Genomic DNA, 23,670 nt, shown 5'->3' with positions numbered 1-23,670 from the left:
CTGAGGGATGGCCTGATAGAGGTCTTTAAAATTATGAAAAGGTTTTGACAGAGTGGATAGAGAGAGAAAGTTTCCTCTTCTGCGGAAGAGCATAACTAAGGACCATCAATATATGAGTCACCAAGATATCCAATAGGGAATTCAGAATAGTAAAAATGTGGAACTTGCTACCACAGGGAGTGCCTGAAGCAAACAGAATAGATACATTTATGGGGAAACTAGACAAGCATACAAGGGAGGAGGGAATAGATGGATACAATGGTAGATTTAGATGAGAAAAGATTGGAGGAGGCTCAAGTATTGCATAAACACTGGCATGGACTCATTGGGCCAAATTGCCTGTTGTGCCATATATAAGTAATCCTATGTAATGGGAAAACACTTAGATTATAATCTTCACCAAAAACTGACAGGTAAAACATAAGTTGAATCCTTCTGTTACAATTCTCTCACACTTTTGGATTTAAATGAGTCCCAAATATTCTTTGCACGTTTAAAAATCAAACCTTTAATGACAACATTCTGTTCTTAAGAAAATAGAATTGTCTATAGAGTGAGTGTTTAGTAAATCTATTCATGATCTTCGATTGCAATAAAAGCATAAAGCCTGTAATGCCAAAAACCTAATAATACAAAAACAAAAGTACAAAATTTAAGATTATATGGCTGTTTTGTCCTGCTACAGTTGGAAGACCACAAGGAGCAAGTGATACTTTACAAAACTTGTAACATGAGCCATAATAAAATACAGGATGGCTCTGATGCATCCAAAATTGTGTAGTTTTGAATCTCTATGCAATTAAACACTGCAGTTCTGCAAATCTTTGCTGCTTCTGGATTTTTTTTTCTTTTTTATTTACACAGAGTTCAGATTTGTCTGCCAGAATTATAAACACTTCTGTAGGGTTGACAGATTTGAATACAGAGCAGGAATGATTCGCACCAAGCTGCACAGAAAACCAAAATAGTTCACAAATGTGCATCACAACAGGGTGCATTTACTTTCATTTTGAATTCTCTTGGTATTATTGAGGATTTTACAAAATTTCCTGCAAGTTTAGCACCTTTGCAACTATTTTGGGCCAAGTTACATAGGAAAATACAAACTCCCGTTGGAAATAAACAATGTCTTAGAAAGTTTAGATAGAAAATATTAAATTCGTACTGATTCACGCAGAATGTTTTAGAAGATGGTGTTAAAATGATTGAACTGCCTGATGATATAAGTGCATTAGGGTCATAATGATCAGTAACTCAAATGAATATTGTCAAGTCAACTGATTTAGAAACTGATCTATTTTCTGCATTACTGTTACTCTTAAAACAAAAAAAAACATTAAAAAAAGATATGAAATCTCTGATTAGCGTCAGGCATATCAAGAAAAGTGCACACACCGTTTTGGCATGAGTGTTAATATACAGTTGACATCCTGCCATATTGGTGAATGTTTAAATATTTCATGTGTCTTTACAAGGATTAGTTTGCAATGTGCAATTCAAAGCAGCAAGGTCTAACAAATTTTTATAGTTATTTTCATCTGTGAATACCATATGTACACATACTTTACATGCAATGTACATTCAATATTCTCAAGCTGGTGATATAGTTTACATGCTTTAACAAATCTATACATATGGATTGAAAAATGACTGAAGTATTACAAAAACAGATGGAACTGTACAAGTCAAACATTTTCTAGTAAAATGTATTAAGTAGGTGAGGTTGAACTCCATCTGCAGGCAGCTTCCTTAGTAACAGATCCCATTTTAGCAGTGTGCCAGCATCTAAAATTCTGAATCTACATGATCTTCATCACAGAGGAAAAAAAGCTGCACACCTAAGTATGAGGTATGTAGGTGACAGATAGTTCTCTTGAAAGGAAGTGGGTGAGGAGTTTCTGCCTTCAGGAGTGGCTGTGGACAAGTTCATAACGCACCATTTCTGATCAGGGGTTGTGTTGTCCTTGAAAGCTGCAGAAATGCAAACCTCTCTATAGTATAAAGATGATCTCCTTTCTCCCACACATCTTCAATGCAGCTCAATAGTTAACGTACCATCTTGCACTCCAGGTACCTTTGTTTGCGTACACAGCGAGGACATGAAAGGAGCCCAGCCTTGCAAACCTTATGGAAGACAGTTCTGCACTCTTTGCACCTGAGGAGTGAAAGGAAAAATTAAATTATTTGTGGGGCTGTCAACTAATTGCAATTAACTTCTGTAATTAATGTGTTCATTTATTTTTCCCCACAATGATGCTTTTAAACACAGTAATCACAAAAGCTACAGAAATGAAATTGGAATTAAAAAAAAATGAAAAAGGATCTCCAAAGTTCCTTTATTTCCAAACACCACTAAACCTTCCTCTTGTGCCTTCAAATATAAAATTAATTGGTCTCAGTCACGTGCTACCCAGCCATTCAGCACCTTTTAGCTGTGAAGTGTTGCGACAGAAAAAAGAAAAACAAAGGACACAGTAGGTCAGAGAGTAATGGTGCTTGCCACTCGATGTAGTGTGGCTAGGGTTTGGCATAGAGGTGTATTTGTGATCAGCTGATCAGGCAGAACAATACCAACTTCAGTTAGTTGGGGCAGAAAGCCATCATTAAAGAAGGTGAAGAGTAGAAAACAGGATCGTGATGTAGATCAAAAATGAAAAAAAAAATTAAAGTGGAGTTAATATTCAACAGAATGCAACTGAATGTAAAAATATTCCGGGTCAAGCTTTAAAAGGAAAGAACTTGTGAATGCCAACTTAATATTTTAGAAATTGCCTGATGTTTCACTTAACAGAAAAACCTGTATCCACTGATGAATTGAATTCCAATGTCACAGAATACGCTTCACAATAGTGTCTGAGTTTTTCTATACAAACGAGAAGGAATGGCATTGCATTCCATGTGGTTCAATATTTATCTGAACATACAAGTAGCTTAAAGTAAGCAATTTAAAAAAAATACATCTCTGGGGCTTGGGTTCAAATTCAGCCCAAATTGTTGGGATGCAAGTCTGTTTTAAGGTACTGAGTGAAATGATACTTCAAATCCATATCTTATATGGGTATAGGTTTAGAGTACAAAACTATCCCGAATTGAGCACTTGTGTGGAGAGTCGCACTTAGGGAAAACAAAGCAATGGGCAAATGTGACATTTGAGCTTTGTAGGGTAGTTTTGAGAGACCGGGGCTAAAGCAAACTGTTTGAACAGAACAGATGTGCAGTTTCATTCTGCACCTAATTGCGCTGCACATGAGCTGGCACTGCTTGATGCAACCACTGTGTGTTGTAACATTCTTCATCTGAAATCCACCTATGGGCCCCAGTGTACTGGTTCCTCATCAACCCTCAATGCCAAAAGATCAACACTGCTCAGTGATCCCAAATTCTAAAAAGATAGGCAGAGTGCTTTATCCACATCCTAAATGGCTTTCATCCATCAGTGAAGAAGCAATCAACAGGCTGCCACAGGTTACTATCAACTGCGCTCTTGATGACCCTTCTCTGCGGTTACAAACGATGAACAGAATCAAAATCCTGTCTAATACCAAAGCTCCAGGGGGCTGATGATATCCCAGCTGAGGTCAATAACTTATGCACTAGCTGCCAGTGCAGAACTGGGCATGCAATGTGGCACTGACTTACTCTCCAATGTATGCAACAACTTTGGTCTTATGATCATCACAAAGAAACTGAAGTAATGTACCAGCCTGCTCCAGAAGAGCCCCATCTTGAGCCCAGGGTTTCAGTCCATGACCAGGACCTGTTAGCAATGGATAAGTTCACTTATCTCAGCAGCACTCTCTTGAGCTGGCTATATTGACAATGAAGCATGTGCATGCATTACCAAAACAAGTGCAGCCTAGTCAAGAAGCTCACTGAACTCTTTCAGTCTACATAGAAACAAGGAGCCATCCTGCAAGAATACAAAAATACCTCCACTGTTCACCTGTACAAGTGGAAAGGAACTAGCCAATCTTGCTACAATCAGAGGAATCTCACTCCTCTCCATTGCTGGCCAAATCTCTGCCAGAATCCTTCTGAATGGCTTATTGCAACATCTCAACCAGGATCTGCTGCTAGAGTCAGTGTGGTTTCAGGAAAGGTCAAGGAATCACTGCTATGGTGTTTGCAGTGAGACAGTGTCAGGAGAAATGCCAAGAACAGAACATGGAACTCTACACCACATTTGCTGACCTCACCAAGGCCTTCGACACAGTCAGCCATTCAGGCCTTTAGAAGGTAATAGAAAAATTCAGTCGCCCTGAGAGATTCATCACAATGGTTCAACTGTTCCATATAGCATGCTCGTGTGTGTCCTGGATGATGGTGAGTCTTCTGATCCATTTCAGTCACAAATGGACTTAACCAAGGCTGTGTGCTGGCACCAAACCTTTTCAGCATGTTTTTCTCTGCCATGCTCTCCAATTCCTTCCATGGTGATCCTGGCATCAAAATCAGATATCACATGGATGGGAACCTGCTCAATCTGAGACAACTCCAGACAAAGACCCAAGGTCACCAAGGGTGTACTTCACAATTTCTTGTTTGTCAATAACTTATGCACTAGCTGCCAGTGCAGAACTGGGCATGCAATGTGGCACTGACTTACTCTCCAATGTATGCAACAACTTTGGTCTTATGATCATCACAAAGAAACTGAAGTAATGTACCAGCCTGCTCCAGAAGAGCCCCATCTTGAGCCCAGGGTTTCAGTCCATGACCAGGACCTGTTAGCAATGGATAAGTTCACTTATCTCAGCAGCACTCTCTCTTGAGCTGGCTATATTAACAATGAAGCATGTGCAAGCATTACCAAAACAAGTGCAGCCTTTGGCAGACTTCGAACATCTGACTGGAAATGAAGGTGAGGAAGTGTGTCTATCAAACTGAAAGTCTAAAGATCAATACTCTACATGCGAGGCTTGGACTGTGCACCAGCATCATCCTGAGAAGCTCAACCATTTAAGATGCCTTCAAAAACTTCTGAAGATCAGATAGCAGGATAAAATATCAGACACCAAGGCATTTACCCAAGTTGGCATGCCAAGCAGCCACATCTTATCAAAACAGCCATTGAGTTGGGCTGGTCATGTAGCTAAAATGCCTGACATTCTTAACAAAGCAAATTTTCTATGAAGAACTTGAGTATAGGGTGCACTCTCATGGCAGTCAAAGGAAATGTTATAAGAACATTCTGAACTTAGGAGTTTTCATATTGGCTTCAAGTCCTGGGAGAAGCTCATCCAGGATTGCTGCACCTGACGTAAACACATATAAAATAGCATGGCCTCCTTTGAAAGCAAGGACAGAGACAGAGAGAAAAAATGCAAGGAGTGGAAATTGTGAACCAGTATCTCCTCCAAAACCCAATCACCTGTGATAACCTGTCCTATGTGCAGCAGAATCTTTTAGGTGCAGATAGGCTTTAGCAGTCACCTACATACCCACTGGAACCCTACCAAACACCTCAGATGAATAATTTGGTCATCTTCACCTTGAAGAACAAAGACGATTAGTGGAACAGTAGCATGCTGGTTATGTTACTAGACTAGTAAATCCAGAAGCCTAGATGAAAGTTCAGGAAAGTCAAGTTCAAATTCCAGCATGGAAATTAGAGATTTAAATTCAATTAATTACTTAAATCTGGAATAAAAAGTCAGTATCAATAATGATGGCCATGAAACTACTAGATTGGCATAAGAACCTGCCGAGAACACACTTTATCGTGTTGTGTGGTACTACCATCAGCAACAGCAGAAATGTATTTACCTGCAGCCTGTAAGCTCATGGTACAGCATATTCCCCATAACCATTAAGTCAAAGGACCAACCCTGCTTCAAAGAGGGGTTTGGACAGAATGCCAGGAGCAGCAACAGTCATACAAGAATGAGTGGAGAAGCTGTTGGAGAATGGCTCCAGGGATGAGGAACTTTAGTTACGTAGACAGATTTGAGAGGTTGTGACGGTTTTCCTTGGAGAAGAGAAGGTTGAGAGAAGATTTGATAGTGGTATTCAAAATGATGAGCAATCTGGGCAGAATGGATAGGCCAAAACTGTTCCCATTGGTGGAAGGATTAATAAAAAAATGTAATTGGCAAAAGAAGCAATGGAGACATGAAAAGCTTTTTCACGCAGTGAGGTATTGGGATCCAGAATGCACTGCCTGAAAGTGTAGTGGAGGCAAGTTCAGTTGAAGCACTTACACTACATGTAAGCTATACAGCAGAAACAAAATGCTATAGCAAAGCTAAGCAATCCCATAACCAATGGATCAGATCAAAGCTTTGCAGTCCTTTCATGTCCAGTCATGAACAATTGTGGACAATTAAACCAACAGGAGGTGGCGTCTCCATGAATATCCCACCTGAGTACAAAAGACAAGGCTGAAGCATTTGCAGCCATCTTCAGCCAGAAGCGCTGAGTGGATGATCCATCTCAGCCTCCCCCCACCCCACCCAGAGGTCCCCACTACTTCATATACCAGTTTTCAGTCAATTTGATTCATTCCACATGATTCAGGAAACTGCAATGGATACAACAAAGGCTATGGGCCCCTGACAACAAGCCAGCTGTAATGCTGAAGACTTGTGCTCCAGAACAGCCATGATCCTACCCAATCAGTTCTAGTACAGCTTCAATACTAACATCTACTTGAAGGGGAAAATTTCCCAAGTATCTCCTGTCCACAAAACGCAGGGCAAATCTGATCCGGCCAATAACCACCTTGTCAGTCCACTCTTAATCATCAGCAAAGTGATGAAAGGTGTTGTTGACAGTTCTATCAAGCAGCATTTACTCACCAATAATCTGTTCACTGATACTCAGGTTAGGTTCTGCCAGGGATACTCAGTTTCAGAGTGAAAATAAACTTTAAATTTATAAGTTCATAAACTTCCTTTAATTAAATGCATTCTGTGCAGACTTCCAAATGCTCCTTTGCCTCACGACTTTTTTCCCCATGTTGTATTGGCTCTCATACACAAAGCAATTCTGACAATGGTTTATATACAGGAATATTTCTGCTTACCTTGAAGTCGATTCAAACTCAAAAGGAAAGATTATGTCATTACTATTACAGAGCTGGCAGATGAAGCCACGCTGAGTGCAAAGGTCACACATATAGACATGATTGGTGGCAAAGTGGATGGCATGCTGCAGGAATGCTTCAAACACTCCTTGTGCTGTCTGCAAGATAAAGGAAACATTGGATGATCAAAACAGAGGTATTAACATCTATTTTTAATACGGACACAGTTTGTAGCAGGCTCACATTGCGGAACAGTCTGATCCTAAAATGTAGCGATCACATTGGTGATTGTGAAATGTTAATGAATCAGCCACAGCAAGAATTGCTTCTTTAAGGTTTCTACCTTTTTAATTTGCTTTAAAAGTAAATAATAAGATGACACCTGGCACAACCTATTCTCCTTCATTTAATGCCTTGACTAGATCAGATGTGACCACTCTTTAAACTTTCTATACCTGCATTTTATTGCCCTTATTTTCACTATAATTTGGTGCTGTGTCAGGTTTCTCAACTTCTCTTCAGCTTTTAGTCTTAGATCATTTGCCTTTTACCAATTTCTTCAGCTATCTTTCTCTTCTTGAAATAACGCTGCAGTGGAGGAGTTAGAATGGAGGCAGTAGCAGCCTGAATTCTTATAGTCCTGTGGATCGAACTTATGACATTCCTGGTCTGTATAAGCTCAAATTTGTTAAGGCCTTGAAGGAACTTTGTCTAAATAACTTTCATTCAAGTCAAGTAGCACAACACATGCAAATGAATCTCCATATGTGCATTTCACAGCATGAATAAAATCAAAGGTTGCATGGGACCTGAATGCATACTTCTGTTGTAATTTCCTTTTAAAAATTTCACATTTTTCCAATTGTATACTTCAAATACCTTCCAATGAATCACAATTAATATCTTCACAGAAACACAAAATGGTTACAGCACAGGAGGCGGCCATTTGGCCTGTCTTGTAAGCACTGGCTCTTTGAAGGAGTACCACTCCCTGGCCTTCTCCTCATGGTCCTGTCCATGCTTCCTTTTCAGGTAATTATCCAATTCCTTCTTAAGTGCCTCAACTGAACTTGCCTCCACTACACTTTCAGGCAGTGCATTCTGGATCCCAATGCCTCACTGCGTGAAAAAGCTTTTCATGTCTCCATTGCTTCTTTTGCCAATTACATTTTTTTTTATTAATCCTTCCACCAATGGGAACAGTTTTGGCCTATCCATTCTGCCCAGATTGCTCATCATTTTGAATACCACTATCAAATCTTCTCTCAACCTTCTCTTCTCCAAGGAAAACCGTCACAACTTCTCAAATCTATGTAACTAAAGTTCCTCATTCCTGGAGCCATTCTCATGAATCCTTTCTGTATTTCTTAACATCTTTCCTAAAATATGCCACCTAGAACTGCACACAGTACTCCAGTTGAGACTGAACCAGTGTTCTATACAAGTTTTAGATAATCTTCTTGCTTTTGTATTCTATGGCCCTATTAATAAAGCCTAGGATGCTGTATGTTTATTAACTGCTCTCTCAACCTGTCCTGCGACCTTCAATGACTTATGCACATATACACCCAGGTGCCTCTGCTCCTGTAACCCCTTTAGAATTGAGGATATAAAAAGGTTCGTAAAAACGTTTGTCACAACAGAAGGCATTGAGCGGAGATGCTTCTGCCATTTGCATTAGGGTGGCTGGATGTATGGTTTTGTACCAGACGATTCGGATTTCAACCCATCAGGGCCTGTTCCGGTACCAGATGACTTTCCATTCAGTATTTAAAAATCTTGCTGCCTCACACTGTTAGCAATGCCATGCAACCCAGCTGAAGGTAGGTCTTTTTATTTCACAAGCACTCGCTGCTGACCAATGCAGTGATAAATCAGAAATGAATGATGGAAAAATCAACCAGGGGCTGGGTGTCTGCAAAAAGTCACCATGTTGGCTAAATGTCAGCTCATGTCCTCATGATTATTTTCAATATGGTGACTGCGTCTGTGAAAAAAAGGTCCCATCCTGCATCCTACTGACAACGCCTTCAGTGTATTCCTACTAGCCTCACTGGCTAATAGCAATAGGAGTAAATGCTCACCGACACCACGGGCTAACATCTCATCCAAAGACAGCACATCCAATTATGCAGTACTTTCTCAGTAATGCAGGGAAATTTCAAACTAGATTATGTCTTTAGGTCCTGAAGTGGGATGTGTATCCACAAACTTCCGATTCAGAAGCAGAAGTGTTACTGCTGAGCCAAACTGATGTCAACATTAACTTGCCGATCTTTTTGCAAGTTGTGATCTTTGAAAAATTCCACACACAGCTTTATTGTGTGTTACATGAACACAGTTTAAAAACTGATACCTATTTCATCATATCAGCATCAGGTTCAGTGTCAAATTTAAGACTGCCAATAAAATAGCATTTAACAAAAGTGGGAGTTTCAGTTGTATTACAGTTATGGGACATTAAAACGCAGAAACATAACAGCTGGCAACATTTACACGTTATTGCAATTCACATTTCTGCACAACTATCATGGAAATGGAGGCTCACTATAAATTATGCTTTTCAGAGTTGATCAAAAATTCAGTTCCTTGAACTGTAAAACAGGATACCTAGACATGAATGAACTAAAAGACTATTTCTCTTTAGTATAAAATTAAAAAATAAACTAGTTTTAATTTTACACATTTTATACAGTGTCATAGATATGAAATAAAACTTAGGGCATAGGCAGACCATGTTATGAGTAAGTAATGAAGAGAGATTCAAATGCCAGCTAGCTCTACCTTCATTATTTATCAACTGTACACGAAGCACAAGAATGGATACTGTTATGAAACCCAGTTTGACTCATGCTTTATCTACTCAGGTCGACAGGCTGAATGATTTGACTTTATAAAACATTGCATATTTCACCTCGCACGGCATAAATAAAGGAGTTGGACAATGTTAGACACTCACCTCTCGAAGATCAGAAACACTGTACAGATCGGGTGACTCCAGGAGATATTTCTTCTGCTCTAACCTGAAACAGAGATAATACTGTTGGTTGTTTTACACAACTAATGACAGAGTCTTTTACAGTGGAGAAAACCTTTAGTCTGTAGTTGCATCAACATCCAAGGCAAAATAGTGCTTATAGACAATGGCTTGAATTTTGAGATTGTAATGGTGAAATTGTCAGTGCTCACTATCATTACAGCTATGAAACTGAGAAACTTCTGTCATTCGAATATGTGCCATTAAATGCAGAATCCTGAAGTCAGTGTCAGTGACTTCCTGCTCCACTGGTGCTCAATTGATGTTCCCACAGGGCAAAATCTTTAAATCACTTGAGTTGATGTGAACATCCTATTCTACACTAATATTGCTGTAAAATCCCCTGAAAATGTTATGTCATGCTGAATGCGGTGTTATTGCACATTTCATGAACATGGCAGTTTGACCATCCAGTTCAAACTTGCCCAGTAAATGAAATGACCAACTTTATGAACGAAAAATATAATTTCATTCACAAATGTATAATCTGCTTAATTCTGTTTCATCCAGTATTATATTCAAACCACTAAGATATTAGCAAAATACTGCGGATGCTGGAAATCTGAAACAAAAACAAAAGTTGCTGGAAAAGCCCAGCAAGTCTGACAGCATCTGTGGAGAGAAAGACAAAGTTAACGTTTCGAGTCCGAATGACTCGTTCTGAAGAGTCATCACACTCTGTACAGTTCATATTTACTCAGGAGTAAATCTGAATCCAGCAGCACAAGACGGAAATAAAAAATACTCTATATAGTGTCTTGGATGTCTGCAGAATGTTCCACAGCGCTTGACAAGCTGATGAATTACTTATAATTTTGACATTTAATTACTTTGTTTTGTGAAGAAATGTAGCAGCAATTTGCATGCAGCTAGGTTCCATAAACAGCAATTAGACAAAGACCAACTAAACTTTTTTTTTTTTTTACTGATGATGGTTGTAGGATAAATGTTGACTAGGATTCTAGAAGAACTTCACTGCTCTCCCTCGAATAGTGAAAAGGGATCCTTTGCATCAACCAAAGCAAGCCGATGGGCCTTTGATCTAACATTTCATCTGAAAGGTTGTATCTCTGACAATGCATTGTTTAGCATGCAACAGAGGCACAAAGAGTTTATTGCAAGCTAACAGAAATGTAACTTTCTTGAGCCGAGCTGAATTTACGTGAACACATATTCCACTTCAGATAAATAGCACTTATTGCACCAGAAAGTGGTCAGTGGCAAACAATTTTATTTCTTCAACATTAGTCTAGAAATGCAATGTTTTCTAATATATTGAGCAAAAATGCCAAATACATAAAACTAGAGCTATTTTACATTTAAAGAGACACTCTTAGCATGTGAGGAAGGACCATTCAGGGTGGCTTTGTATTAGTGGGCAAAAAAAATTTGACTTTACTGAACACAACACTGTTCAATTAGTGCAGTGAAAATGAAAAGCAGCGCTTGCTCACTTTTTATAGAATTCCTGGACTGCACCGCTCCGACATGTAAGAAGATAGTCTTCCAACAGCTTCAGCCGATCTCTGCTCCTGCGGGCCTGGGACATCTGCTCAATATACTGGTACAGACTTCCATTTACCATATTAACATCAATGAATGGTTCATTTTGGATCTGCTGTAGGAATTTTGCAGCCACATTGGAAACCTTTATTTAAAAACAGAAAATTTTAACTTAAGTAGAGACAGACACTATTAAATGATTTCAGTATTCTAAAAGTACATTTTCTTCAACAATGTCAGTGGTTTTTTTTAAAAAGAGATTTTGTGCCACATCATAATTATAGTGAAATTGCAAATAATTTAAATTACATTATATATTACCAAGACTTCTTGTTTGTTGAATGGATCATATTACTGGCTATTATAGAGGTTTCCTAATTTTCTAGGAATGAGTGAGAAACTGAAACAATTAGTTTCCAAATATCAGAACTGTGAACAGAAAGATATGGTACCATCCAACCTTACTTTCAACATCCCTTATATAAGGCAGCCCACCACTCTATCACCAGAGCAAAGACATGAAAATGTTATCATTTTCATAATACTATTGTGATTTATGGTAAAAGTGAGGTTTGGATTAGAGTGCAGGCGTGAGATTTACTTGAATTAGAGACAACTGGTTTCGAGGTTGAGTCATTAACAAGAAGCTAGGTTTGAAATGCTAAATATGTAAACATGACTGAAGTTTTAGAAATGTAAGATCTAAGGAACATGAGCATTTTTAGATAAATTAGGTTAGTTTGGATTTTAAAGAGATGGTAAGATGTTACACATAGCTAGGTGTAACTATGCCAAGCAGTGTGTTTATTTTTCCCAAAGGTTACTGATAAAATTAGCACTATGAAAAGATTTATATTATGAGAAAGGTAAAGTTCCAAAGACATAATGGAACAATGGAATTTGCATTAAAAAATGAGAAACACGTATAAAGGAGATGGGGCTACATGTAAGAGGAGAAAGTATTCTAAGATCTAACACAAGTGTGAAAAGCTTCCAGCCTCTCTGCATCAAGTTGCTGTCTTCAGAAACAAAATCTAAGAAAACTCACCTTGAATATCACTATCCAGGGTATCATGTTGCTTTGCCTAGGTCTGTTTAAATCTATTTGTTTTTACTGTTGCCTTAATAGAAGTGTAACTGGAAGCCAGATTAATTAGGGGTTCTAGGGGTTATTATAGTAGTAATTTGTAGACCTATGTGCTTGAAATCTTTTTTGTTAATAAATGTTTAATTTAGTTTTCTAAAAACCTCTGAAGTCACGGTAGTCTTACTACATCTGAATTCGAGTATGCATCTGGAAATAAAATAGAAATTGCAAAACAGTTGTGAGCACGTGATCAAGTTTCTCTCATGGATTTGATCTGCCTGGCACACATCATCTGCCATGTCATAATGGACAACAGCAGGTGGAAAATAATCATGGACTTGGCAGCCCAACTTTCTTCTGCTGACAAAAAAAAGTCTAAGCTGCTGGAAGACCTTGAGACAAGTGTTCTCATTGCCAGATTACTCAATCCCAAACTGGTGGATTACCTAAAGAAAACACATTTCACACTGGCAGATCAACAATTAGATAATGTGGATTAACCCCCAAAATACAAATGGGTCCCATACCAACGCCTCTGGGTGGTCACCATGCATATCCTACCCCACTTATTTTTTTTTTCTGCATATAGAAAAGAAAATCATCCCAGCTGTATGTGGGGTGGAAGCAGAGCATTATAAAAGAAACTAAACCAAAACACACATTGAACACACAACAGATACTCACCCCCTTTTGTGTTAGGTCCCAGTTATGGATCATTCTGGAAGGGATAATTATTAACGTGTCCTGATGACACATCTCACAGAAGTAGAGGCTGGAATAGGCACAAAGCTTGGGTTTTCCAAAAGAAAATCCAATTTGCTGATGGCATCCTTCAAAATGAAAACAAAACCCAAGATTTTTAGCCATTTAAAAATAATTTAGCATCAAGAGAGTACAACTGATTCCAATTCTATAATAGAACAGAACAGAAACATAGGAAAAGATTTCCCTGTTGCTGTGTTTTGGTCTGTTTGATGATCTGAGCACAGGGAATTCACGAAAATCAAGTGAAGAGGAGTGTGTGCTCCGAACAGACTGTAAATTAACTGGATGACATATGAGTTACTGCCTTACAGTCATGCATCCCCTCCCAATCTGATTTTTGTTATTTAAATTTACCATTTTTATTTATTTTTTTTTATTCTGTGAACCTATTTCTGACCACTTGTGCAAAGCCATGAAAGGCAGTGAGAAAACCAGTTTCACATTCCCTTTCCCAAGGTGGTTAAATATTGTGACATGGAGTTTCCTTGTGGCTGTGTTGGCTTTTTTGGCACAATTTGTTCGAAATTGCATGACCTTTTGTGCCAGTTTTAAGTGTAAATCATGTTCTATGCAACTCCAATAGTTCAATATTTTGCACTAGTTTAGACATATTGCACTGAAACCCAGTATCAACCATGTCAAATTAACTCATTATTGAAAGGTCAAATTAACTGCACAAGTTCACAGGCCTTCAAGAAAGGTCTAAAAGTTAGCTATTTTCCTTAGGTGCAAAGATGCTAATAACTATGTTTCAATAGCTTTTGAAAGTTTTTTTTAAACTTAAATTTACTAAGAAACTGACTACTGTACACAAATATAACTTGGCAAATAGTTCTGTGTAGTTTTTTTTGTTAAACGCCATTTTCAGTTATTTAAAATCAGGTAATTCAGAGATGCTGGGCGCGACGCCAATTGAAACACACATCTTTCGTGATGAACCCTTTTCAGCTGTATCAATTAAATCAAGTAAATACTCAAATATATCAAGGATTATTTTAAAAGTAAAAATGTCCAAAAAATTATATTCTAAAACGCTGTCTGATTGCACTGGTTCATGGCAGATTTTACATTTGCAGGATACGCAAATATTTTTCAGTGGAAATTCAAGAAAAAGAAATGCTTGTCAAGACGAGCACAACTTGGGACAGAATTTGCACCTAGACCACTAAATGTGCTGAAAGCAGAAAATCTACCCCCAACTCTTCAATTTGAGACCTACATTAAGAAGCAGTCATTTGGATGATTCCCCCAATAGATGCCCTGAAGAAGTCTTTACGTATTGTCACATAGTAGCTATTGAAAGGGTGTAGTAACTCCAGACTAATAATCATTGAAAAGTACACCCAACAAAAGGTTCAAACTGACACTTGGCAGAGTCGAATAACCAACTACCTCGATTGACCCTCTCACACTACCCCCATTCTCCCTGGGGGAAAGGATGGGGATTTGTCAGAAGGAGAAGGGTTGTAAGTGTGGTCAAGGTGGGTTTATGAAGATGCACATATAAGTATGGTATTAATTTAACCTGCTATGACAGCCTCAGTAATCTGTTAGACTGGCTCATCAAAGGAACTCGGAAGTTGTGTTAAATTCCTGACAGCTAACTGGCAAAGGATAAAATAGTGCCAATCTTTATTCAGGTTAAATTTATTCACAGTGAAATATTATAAATATATACCACCTAACTCAACCCTCACCCTAGTGTCAGTAACACTATTTGTGTTCAAGCAACAGCACAATCAATGCCCTCCACCTTCATATATTATCCACAGTTGATCAGAGTATTTCTTCTGTAGGGCTACACCTTGAATAGTAATGTTAGGATTTCTCTCCCCTTTCCCATACCATTTTAAGTATCTTCACTTTAACCTATACTAACCTACATCATGTGATAGAAAATAGCACCAATCATATTTTTTTAATATTTTGTTCTCATCAAAAGGGATATTAATACTGAGGAATGGAACACGTCACTTTGGACACTAATCACATCAGTCATAGGTCTATTTTAAGAGGGTTTGCCAAGCACCTCCTATAGTACATTTCTTTCATGTCCCATACAAATGATCATGCACTCAGATTGGTAATTAGGGACAATTTTGTGTTCAACTCTCATTAAGAATCACACAGAGACCGACCAAATCCATCTCACATGGAACTCTTACTGTTAAACAGGGAAGATTTTTCATTCAATCAGCCTAGACTGGGTTTGAACCTTGGTCCTGGAGGTGAAACGTTAATGTCTAACCTTTTGGACTATCCAGACCCTTTAAGACTTTACATTTAGATCAAGGAGTGTAGCAATATCATACCTGCACATCGAAACTCTTGTGCATCCAGCCCTTTCTCCACAGGTACAACAGTTAGGCATTGCAGCAGATTGCTGTGCTCCCCCAAGCCAAGCTCCCTAAGTCTTCTCTCATTTTTCTCAATGCCCGTATTTGCTGCCAAAGCATCTTCTTCTGCTTCCAAGAAAGATGATAAAACTGCTCGAATAAGCTCGCGCCATGATTTTGCCTCTGTTGCACTTTCTGCCCGAAGCCTCAGAGTGACGTTGGATGTAATTAATTTAAAGTAAGCTGGACTACCAAGTGCAGTATCAGGTATAACATCTTTAAATGTCTCAATTCTGTAGCTGTTGCATAGTATTTTTTGCTGCCCCTGGAACTGGAAATTTTTCAGTGTTTTCAATGACAAAGAAAAGATATAGGGAGTCCAGGTTTTATCAGTTAATAGGTATAATACAGTTTCCTTAACAGCATCTAATTGAGGTTCTGCCCGAGAAACCCAATTAAAATCTTGCTGGAAGCCATTTTCTTTCTCGTGGTTTGCCTGTTCAGATTGCGGGGCACAGGGCTCAGACACGTGATGTGGTTTATCACTTACTGAACTCTCTGCATGCATTGCTTCCTGCTTTGGAGTTTGATGAGGCCGGCACTTCACTAAAGCTTCTCGAATCCGGTCAATCCAGTCCTCCGCTTCATCTCGGGAGGGTGCACGCAGATACAACCTCTTGCCAGAAAGAACTAGCTCAAACCTTCCATCGCTGTGGGCTGATCCCACTGACTCACATCTTAATAAAGAGCAGTTGTCATAACAATTGCGGTCATCATCATTCTGGTATAGTCGGAACTCAAACGGTGACAACTCGCAGTAATATTCCTTCCAAATGCCAACGTGGCCTCGCCTCTCTAAATTGCCCAATTTCAGAAGTCCCCGGAATGGGTTTGAAATACCTGTTCAAATACAGTAATTCCAACTATGAATAGCGTAAAATCAAACATTTTTTAATATGGATTTGGCAACATGACAAAGTAAAGGTAACCTGGAACTATCATACTATGAGACTTAAAATGGACTATTCTAGCTCCAAATGAACTTTCCTAATGGCCTGGTAGATATATTTACTTCTTGATGCTGTGCTAAGCATGGACAAGGATGGGCTCAGGCTTCATAGATAATCAGTGATGTCTTCAGTCAGGGTGCATGTATTGATGCTACATAAGGAGAGGGTAGAATTGGGCTTTGCTGATACATTAATTGTCTTGCTGAGATTCACATTCGAGGCTTGCACACAGCTGGAGTTTTGTAGGGCTGCTGACACTTGTAGAATCATAAGACAGCATGAATCAGCTGTGGTTGAGTGCTAGCACTCTTGCCTAAGTCAGAAAGTTTAGGTTCAAGTATAACTCGAGTCTTGAGCACATAATCCAGTCTAACACATCAGTGCAGTATTGAGGGAGTGCTATACTGTCAGAGTGGCTGGTTTTCAGATGAGTTGTTAAATCAAGGGCCTGTCTGGCCTCTTAAGGGAAATGTTAAAGATTTCATAACACTAGTCAAGAAACAGCAGGGCAGATCTCCCCAGCGCCCCATGTTCAACCACTGCAACTTTTTACAATTTTGCAGGTAATGTGCTAGATATTCTCACAGGTTCAGTGTTAGCAGTCAATTTTATAAGTGAACCTGTGTCCCTATAATCTGGAGCAGAATTTTACAATGAGGAATTGTACGTGACACACTTGGTCGATTAGGCTTCCAAGGTTTTAATCAAAATTATCACTGTGGCTAAAATGTTTGCCTTTGATACAAGAATCTTCAAATCTGACACACTGTGTAGCTAAGCCACCTAAAGATACAGTGGAAATTATGCCTAGCTGTTTAGATGTCATAGGAAACTCATTCCATGGGTTAGTGTTTATAATGAATTCCACAAAGGCATTATTTCCAATGACCCCCCAGGAGTTTAAAACTAAACATCATGCAAAATAAGAAATACTTTTATGGCTGTTTTATCAAATTTCATGGCGAATTAACAGTTCAAATTACCAAGGTCTCAACCCATAGTTTAATATCTATTGGCTAAAGTAAAAATGTTGCATTTCTTCTGGAGCTCATGTTTGAATAGTGCTTCAATACAAAATACTCTACAAGCCAGTGAAAGTTCCAAAATATTACAGAGCTATTGGGTTAAAATTTTGCGTATGCAAACACTATAGCAGTGGTTGGATTAGTTGAGAAAAAATGTCAGATTCCATACTATTTGGAGGCAGTTCTTCCTTCAAACCATCCTACCTGCCTTTCGGCGATGAGTCACTCTAAAAGATGAGTTCCCCTGGCCACGTTTACACCGAGACAAATTGGATGCCGACTGTGCATGCTTGGTCAGCCGAGTGCTATTTTCATTCATTGTTCTTGTGCTCACTGAACATTCAGCTGAACTTTCCCTTGTGCTTTTCGGAAGCTCTTCCCTAGGAGATGGCTTGCAGATGTCATCATCTGATATCCAGCTTCTTCTTTTCTGAAACCACAAAGTTAATGTTTATAATGAATTTGTCAAGTGAGAAATATGGAGCATTTCCAGTAGTTATTTCAATACAAAATGAACAAAGTGGCACCATATCAATGGTTTCAGAATGCATTTAAAACAGAGGACAATTAACAGCCAGACAGCATGAAACGTGCGCTGATAACCTCAGCGCTGCCTGGGGCGGTGGGGAATGTGAGCACTGAAGTGTCCACATGTGTAGGGGTGCGCTCAGTGAAAGCTCTCTGAAGGCACAGAGCTGCCTCAGAGAGCTGAAAATTTTTAACGTGAAAAATAAAGATTTTAAAAATAAGGAAAACATGATCCCCACATGTGACTCTGTCACATGAACAGGGACATGTGAAAAATTTTTACTGCTTTTTAAAAATCACTGTTGGAATCCTTAACCTACCCATGGATGAGGTTTTGCAAAAAATCCAAAGACCTCGATTAATGGACTTAATAGCCCTCTTAATTGTTGGTGGGGGCACTGCCGACTCTCATGTGCCCCCGCCAACTGAAGTGTTGTGCGAGTGTGCAATGATGTCAGACACTCACCTGACGTCATTGCGTGCTATTTCAAGCTTGTGCGTGTTGGGCGTGCATTCGCATGCTGAGCTGAAAATCCTGCTCAATGAAAGTGTTCCAGAATGTAAATTAACTAAATGCTAAAGTTTTAAGACAGGATATAAAATAGTCTGTTACAAGCAGTAACTGTAAAATGTGGTGCAAGAGATCAAAAAGGCTAGCAGATTCAGATTTAATAGAGCAAATTCATTTGATGACACTTGCTCCTTTCCTTGTTCTCTCCATCTTAACCCATAGACATATGCACTACTGTCAGAAATGCTGAAGCAGCTCAAGTTGAAGCAGGGCCCTTCAGAATAAATGCCACCACTGGTGCAAAGCAGGCATATATAAAGGGAGACACAAAATGCCCTCTCCAATTTATCTTTGTATCACTTGTTTCTGCACTCCAAATCACAGAATTGCCCAAAACTAACCCCCACTCTGCACAGTCTCTTTACATGTGGTTGTTTCTTTGCCCTTTAGGGATATAGCTCTGTTTAAGACACACAAGCTGTACAGTAGCACCCCCACAGTAATCCCAATTGTTACACTGTAGCATTTTGGCTAACCAATCAATAGAGAAGTTTCCGAGGGGAGTCGTCAAATTATTTTCACTCATTACAGGAAGTACTTCTTGAACCCGAACTACAGCAGGCAACAAATAAATCAACTCACATGATTATCTCCTGGTTCAGTCAAGTGATTGCTGGGCACACTCAATTTATCCACTTTATCTGTTCCATGAGTACTTCCTCCCACAAGAGAAACCTGTTCTGCTGCTTCAGTGTAATTTTGGCTAGTCTTTGCTTCCTGTTCTTGGCAGGCTACAGATTGCAAAGTTCTTACAGAGCTGTCATTGGACAATCTTTCATCATGAACAGGGTTTAGCAACTCATCAGCAAGAGGAGGAGTGGTCTTGGTGTCATCTTCATCGGATGGTACTGGACGATACAAGGTTGAAGCAAGAGTACAGAGTGGTGGTGAGGATTCAACTTGTGGATGGCTTTCTGTAGTCCTTGCATTTGTTTCCCCATTGCATGCATGCAAGTCTATCACCTGATCAACTGGCTGAGCATTAATTAGAGAATCCTCTTCTGGAGGCTTTGAGGACAACTCCAGCTGTGGCACAGAAATATAAAAATTGTGCTTCATGGAAACTGGTGTTTGGTCTCCTCCATTGAGCTCATCCGGTGTCCTTTAAATAGACAGAATAATTATCAATAAGTTGCTTAGCAGCAGATCAAAGTGTCTCAGTGCAAACCTGTGAAATCTTCAGGTATCAGCTAAAGGCTTGAGAGATGCTGGACTTATCATCCAGATCAGTAATCAATGGTCTCAGCTAAATTATACAGTAGGAATCACAATAAAGAGAAAAACAAGGGAAAGGACAAAACAAGAGAAGATAAAGAGAAAGGTGAGACAGCTTTGGTCTCTTAAAATTGTTCTCCCTCAAACTGCACAGGTACCATAACATCTGGTTCATTATAGTTAACAGAAGTTTTTTGTTTTGAGAAAAAAAGTCAAAAGGGAAAGGGTCAACTTGCATATCGGAGCTCATCCTGTAAGTACCCTTACTCTCCCACTTCAGTGGACAACTGCATTTTAATACAACCCTAAAACCCGCATTTCAAGCTCCTTGCATATATATATAATAGTAACTCTGTCCTGGAATTGTTTCCATGGACTGAAGAGAAGACCATGTGGTACCAATGTTCAAAAAAAAGGCAACAAGTCAGAATTGGAAAATTACAAACCCATGAGCTTGATTTCAGTTACAGTCAAGTTCCTAGAAGGATTCGTTAGAGATGCACTGGATGAAGAAGAAGTGAGTAGAGGTTCTCAATGTGGTTTCTGGAAAAGATCTGGAATTTTTTTTGAGGAAGTCATTGGGTAATAGGTGCTAGGATGTAGGCACTCCAGTTAACATTGAATGCCTGGATTATCAAAAAGCTTTAGACAAGGTGTCATGCACTGGACTACTTAACTACTTGGTGGATTGGCAAACAGATCTGGAGTTGAATATGGATTGATTGCAATTGCATAGGCAGAGTTTTGTAATTAATTGCAGTGGTTCCATCTGGTTACTACTGGAGTGCAATAAGGGCTAGTGTTAAGCCACAAAATACTAACTCTGCTTCTTTCACCATAGATGCTGCCAGACCTGCTGAGTACTTTCAGCATTTTCTATTTTTATTTCAAATTTGCACAACTGCAGTATTTTGTTTTTATACCAGTATTAGAACTGTTTTTTTGCACGATCTTTATCAGTGATTTCAAAGAAGGTGTTCAAAGAACGGTCCATAAGTTTACAGATAGGAGGCATGATGAAAGAGGTACAGATGAAAGGCTATGTAGGCACACACCATGCAGGGTTCTGAACTTAAGGTTGTTGAGTAGGACAGAGATAAGTATAACAGTACATGAGTTGCAAGGCTATAGCAAGAGGACATGCAGGAGAAGGATGTACAATATACAAAGGGTGGTCAAATACAAAACAAAAACCACTATATTGTCCTTATACAAGGCTTTGAAATACAAGGCTCATCTGTGTCCACTGATGAGCCCCTACTGTGAGTGACCTAGGTTCTAGAAAAGGTGCAGAGAGGAGCCGCTAGATTGATACCTAATTTAAAGGTCCTAGTCACCTCAATGGCTTAACAATTGGGTATTTTAGACACTAGAAAATTGTAGATTTGACAAAGATCTTTGAAGTACTGAAATGATTAAAATTAGTCCATGTGTATAGGCTCTTTGAGTTAGATAAATCAAGAGACTAGGAAACTTTTATGGACATTACATCAGCATGAAATGAAGTTTGATGTTTGGGGGGGGGGTGGGGGGGTGGTGGAAAGAGAGAGTAAGTTTCTTTTCAGAGGGTCACTGATCTTTAGAACAAGCTGTGAGTGGAAATAGTAAGTGCTGAGCTGCTACATACTTCCAAAAGAGAACTAAACAGATTTCTGTGTCTGACATTACAGCAAAACATTGGTGGAGTGATATATAATGTGTTTCCTGGTAATGTGGTCACCAAGAATTTGTTTAATTGCCTTCAGGATTCAAAGAGGAATTTCCCAAATTTTGTTCCCCCAGTCAACCCTAAATTGGCCTAGGGTTTTTTTTTTGGCCTCTCCCAGGATTGTGCAGCTGGCTGGCTGCTCTTTTCCTGCCTGGCACTTTTGTAATGTTCAACATGGACCCTCGCTAGCATCTCTCAGCAGTAGAGACAGAATTTTTATAATCTTTGCCCACAGCTCATCCGCCACAATCATTTTTGATGCTCTTTTCTGCAAACTGCAGTTAAAAAATTCTTACAATTAATATCAACCAGGTGTCATAAAGAAATCCAATTCTCCATTTAAAATGTGGCATTTCGTTAAATAACTTTCTAATTTTCTACCCCAATTGTACCAACTCTGGCTGGGGTAGTTCCACGGATTTCAATAGCCTTTTGGCACCTTGGCCAGTGGTGAATTTATAGCAGAATTGCCTCTGCATTGGAAGGCGATGGGTTTTGAGCCCCATATCACAGTTCAAGCTCCTAATTTAGCCTGAAATCCTAGTACAGCATTGATCAAGTGAGGCACTGCTGAAGATACTGGTCTTTGGTTGAGAAATTAAGTTCACTCCTTCCTGTTCCAGCAGTTCAGATACGTGCCAAAGATGCCATAGCAGTATCTGAATTATAGCAGGGAACTTCATCAGTGTCCTGGTCAATGTTTGTCAACCAAAACCATCAAGAAACAGGAGCTTTAAGTTTTTTAAAAAAAAAGTCTAAGTGTCCAATATGGCTCAGTAGCAGCACTCTCCGATCTGAGGCAGAAGGTTATGGATTCAAGTCCCACTCTGACTCGAGGACAGAAATGAAAGCAACACAAGTGCAGTACAAAGGTGCCTTCTTTCGAATGAGACATTAAACTGAGACCTGTATGCCCTTTCAGGTGGGCATAAATAATGCCATGGCACTATTTTGAAGAACAGTAGAGGAGTTATCCTCTGTGTCCTTGCGGATACTCACCCCTCAAATCAATACCACAAAAATAGATTACCTGGTCACCATCACACTGCTGTTTGGAGCTTGCTGTGTGAAAATAGGCTGTCACGTTTACTATATTACAACAGTGACGACACTTCAAAATACTTCACCAATGCAAATCCCTCTGGTGCATCCTGTGATGGTGAAAAGCACTATAAGAATGCAAGTTTTTTGTAGGATGTCTTCTATTAATTTGATAAGCTGAATGTTAGAAAGTGGTGATTAGATTCCCTCTTGTTGCAGATGGTCAATGTCTGGCACTTGTGGTGTGAATGTTACTTGCCATTTTCAGTCCAAGCCCCAAAGTTGTCCAGATATTGCTACATATAAACCAGGACTACTCCAGCATCTGAGCAGTTGTAAATAGAATTGCCAACTGTGCAGTCATCAGCAAAATTCCCATTCTGACCTTATGATGGAAGGAAGCTCATTGATGAAGCCACTGAAGGTCCACAGCACACTACCCTGATGAACTCCTGCAGCTAAAGGTGCTATATAAACATAAGTTTTGTTGGAATCGCCACTGGACCAGCCACATAAATAAATGTAGCTACAAGAACAAGTCAGGGACTCGGAATTCTGCCACATGTTACTCACCTCCTGACCCCTTAAAGCCAATCCACAAGTTAGGAGTGTGATTCCCTGTATGAATGCAGCTCCAACAACACTTAAGGTACTCAACACCCTCCAGGAGAAAGCTGGCCTTTTACTGGCACACCATCCCCCACACCATGTTAAATATTTAGGTTGTACAAGCTACACCGCAGCAACTTGCTGAGACATTTTTTTTGATAAAATTTCCAAATCTGCATTTTATATCACTGAAAAGGATGAAGGCAATAGG

At 39.3% G+C, this 23,670-nt stretch overlaps 1 protein-coding gene across 4 annotated transcripts in view; it reads right to left on the bottom strand.

Annotated features, from left to right (window-relative positions):
• Positions 1-488: 488 nt before the first annotated feature.
• Positions 489-23,670, bottom strand: part of plekhm1 (pleckstrin homology domain containing, family M (with RUN domain) member 1) — a 50,176-nt gene continuing 26,994 nt past the window's right edge. For all 4 annotated transcript variants that reach the window (XM_041173297.1, XM_041173296.1, XM_041173299.1 and 1 more), the window contains 8 exons: positions 19,469-19,988; positions 17,992-18,217; positions 15,729-16,652; positions 13,336-13,481; positions 11,516-11,709; positions 9,984-10,047; positions 7,025-7,182; positions 489-2,155 (listed from right to left, as the gene is read on the bottom strand). In XM_041173297.1, the coding sequence (XP_041029231.1) occupies positions 2,047-2,155; positions 7,025-7,182; positions 9,984-10,047; positions 11,516-11,709; positions 13,336-13,481; positions 15,729-16,652; positions 17,992-18,217; positions 19,469-19,988 (2,341 nt within the window). In that variant the 3' untranslated portion in view covers positions 489-2,046. The remainder of the gene's footprint in view (positions 2,156-7,024; positions 7,183-9,983; positions 10,048-11,515; positions 11,710-13,335; positions 13,482-15,728; positions 16,653-17,991; positions 18,218-19,468; positions 19,989-23,670) is intronic.

Source organism: Carcharodon carcharias, chromosome 23, assembly GCF_017639515.1.
Source record: "Carcharodon carcharias isolate sCarCar2 chromosome 23, sCarCar2.pri, whole genome shotgun sequence".
In the NCBI taxonomy this organism is placed as follows: domain Eukaryota; kingdom Metazoa; phylum Chordata; class Chondrichthyes; order Lamniformes; family Lamnidae; genus Carcharodon; species Carcharodon carcharias.
The sequence above is the reverse complement of the archived record's forward strand: the minus strand, read 5'-3'. Positions and strand labels throughout refer to the sequence as shown.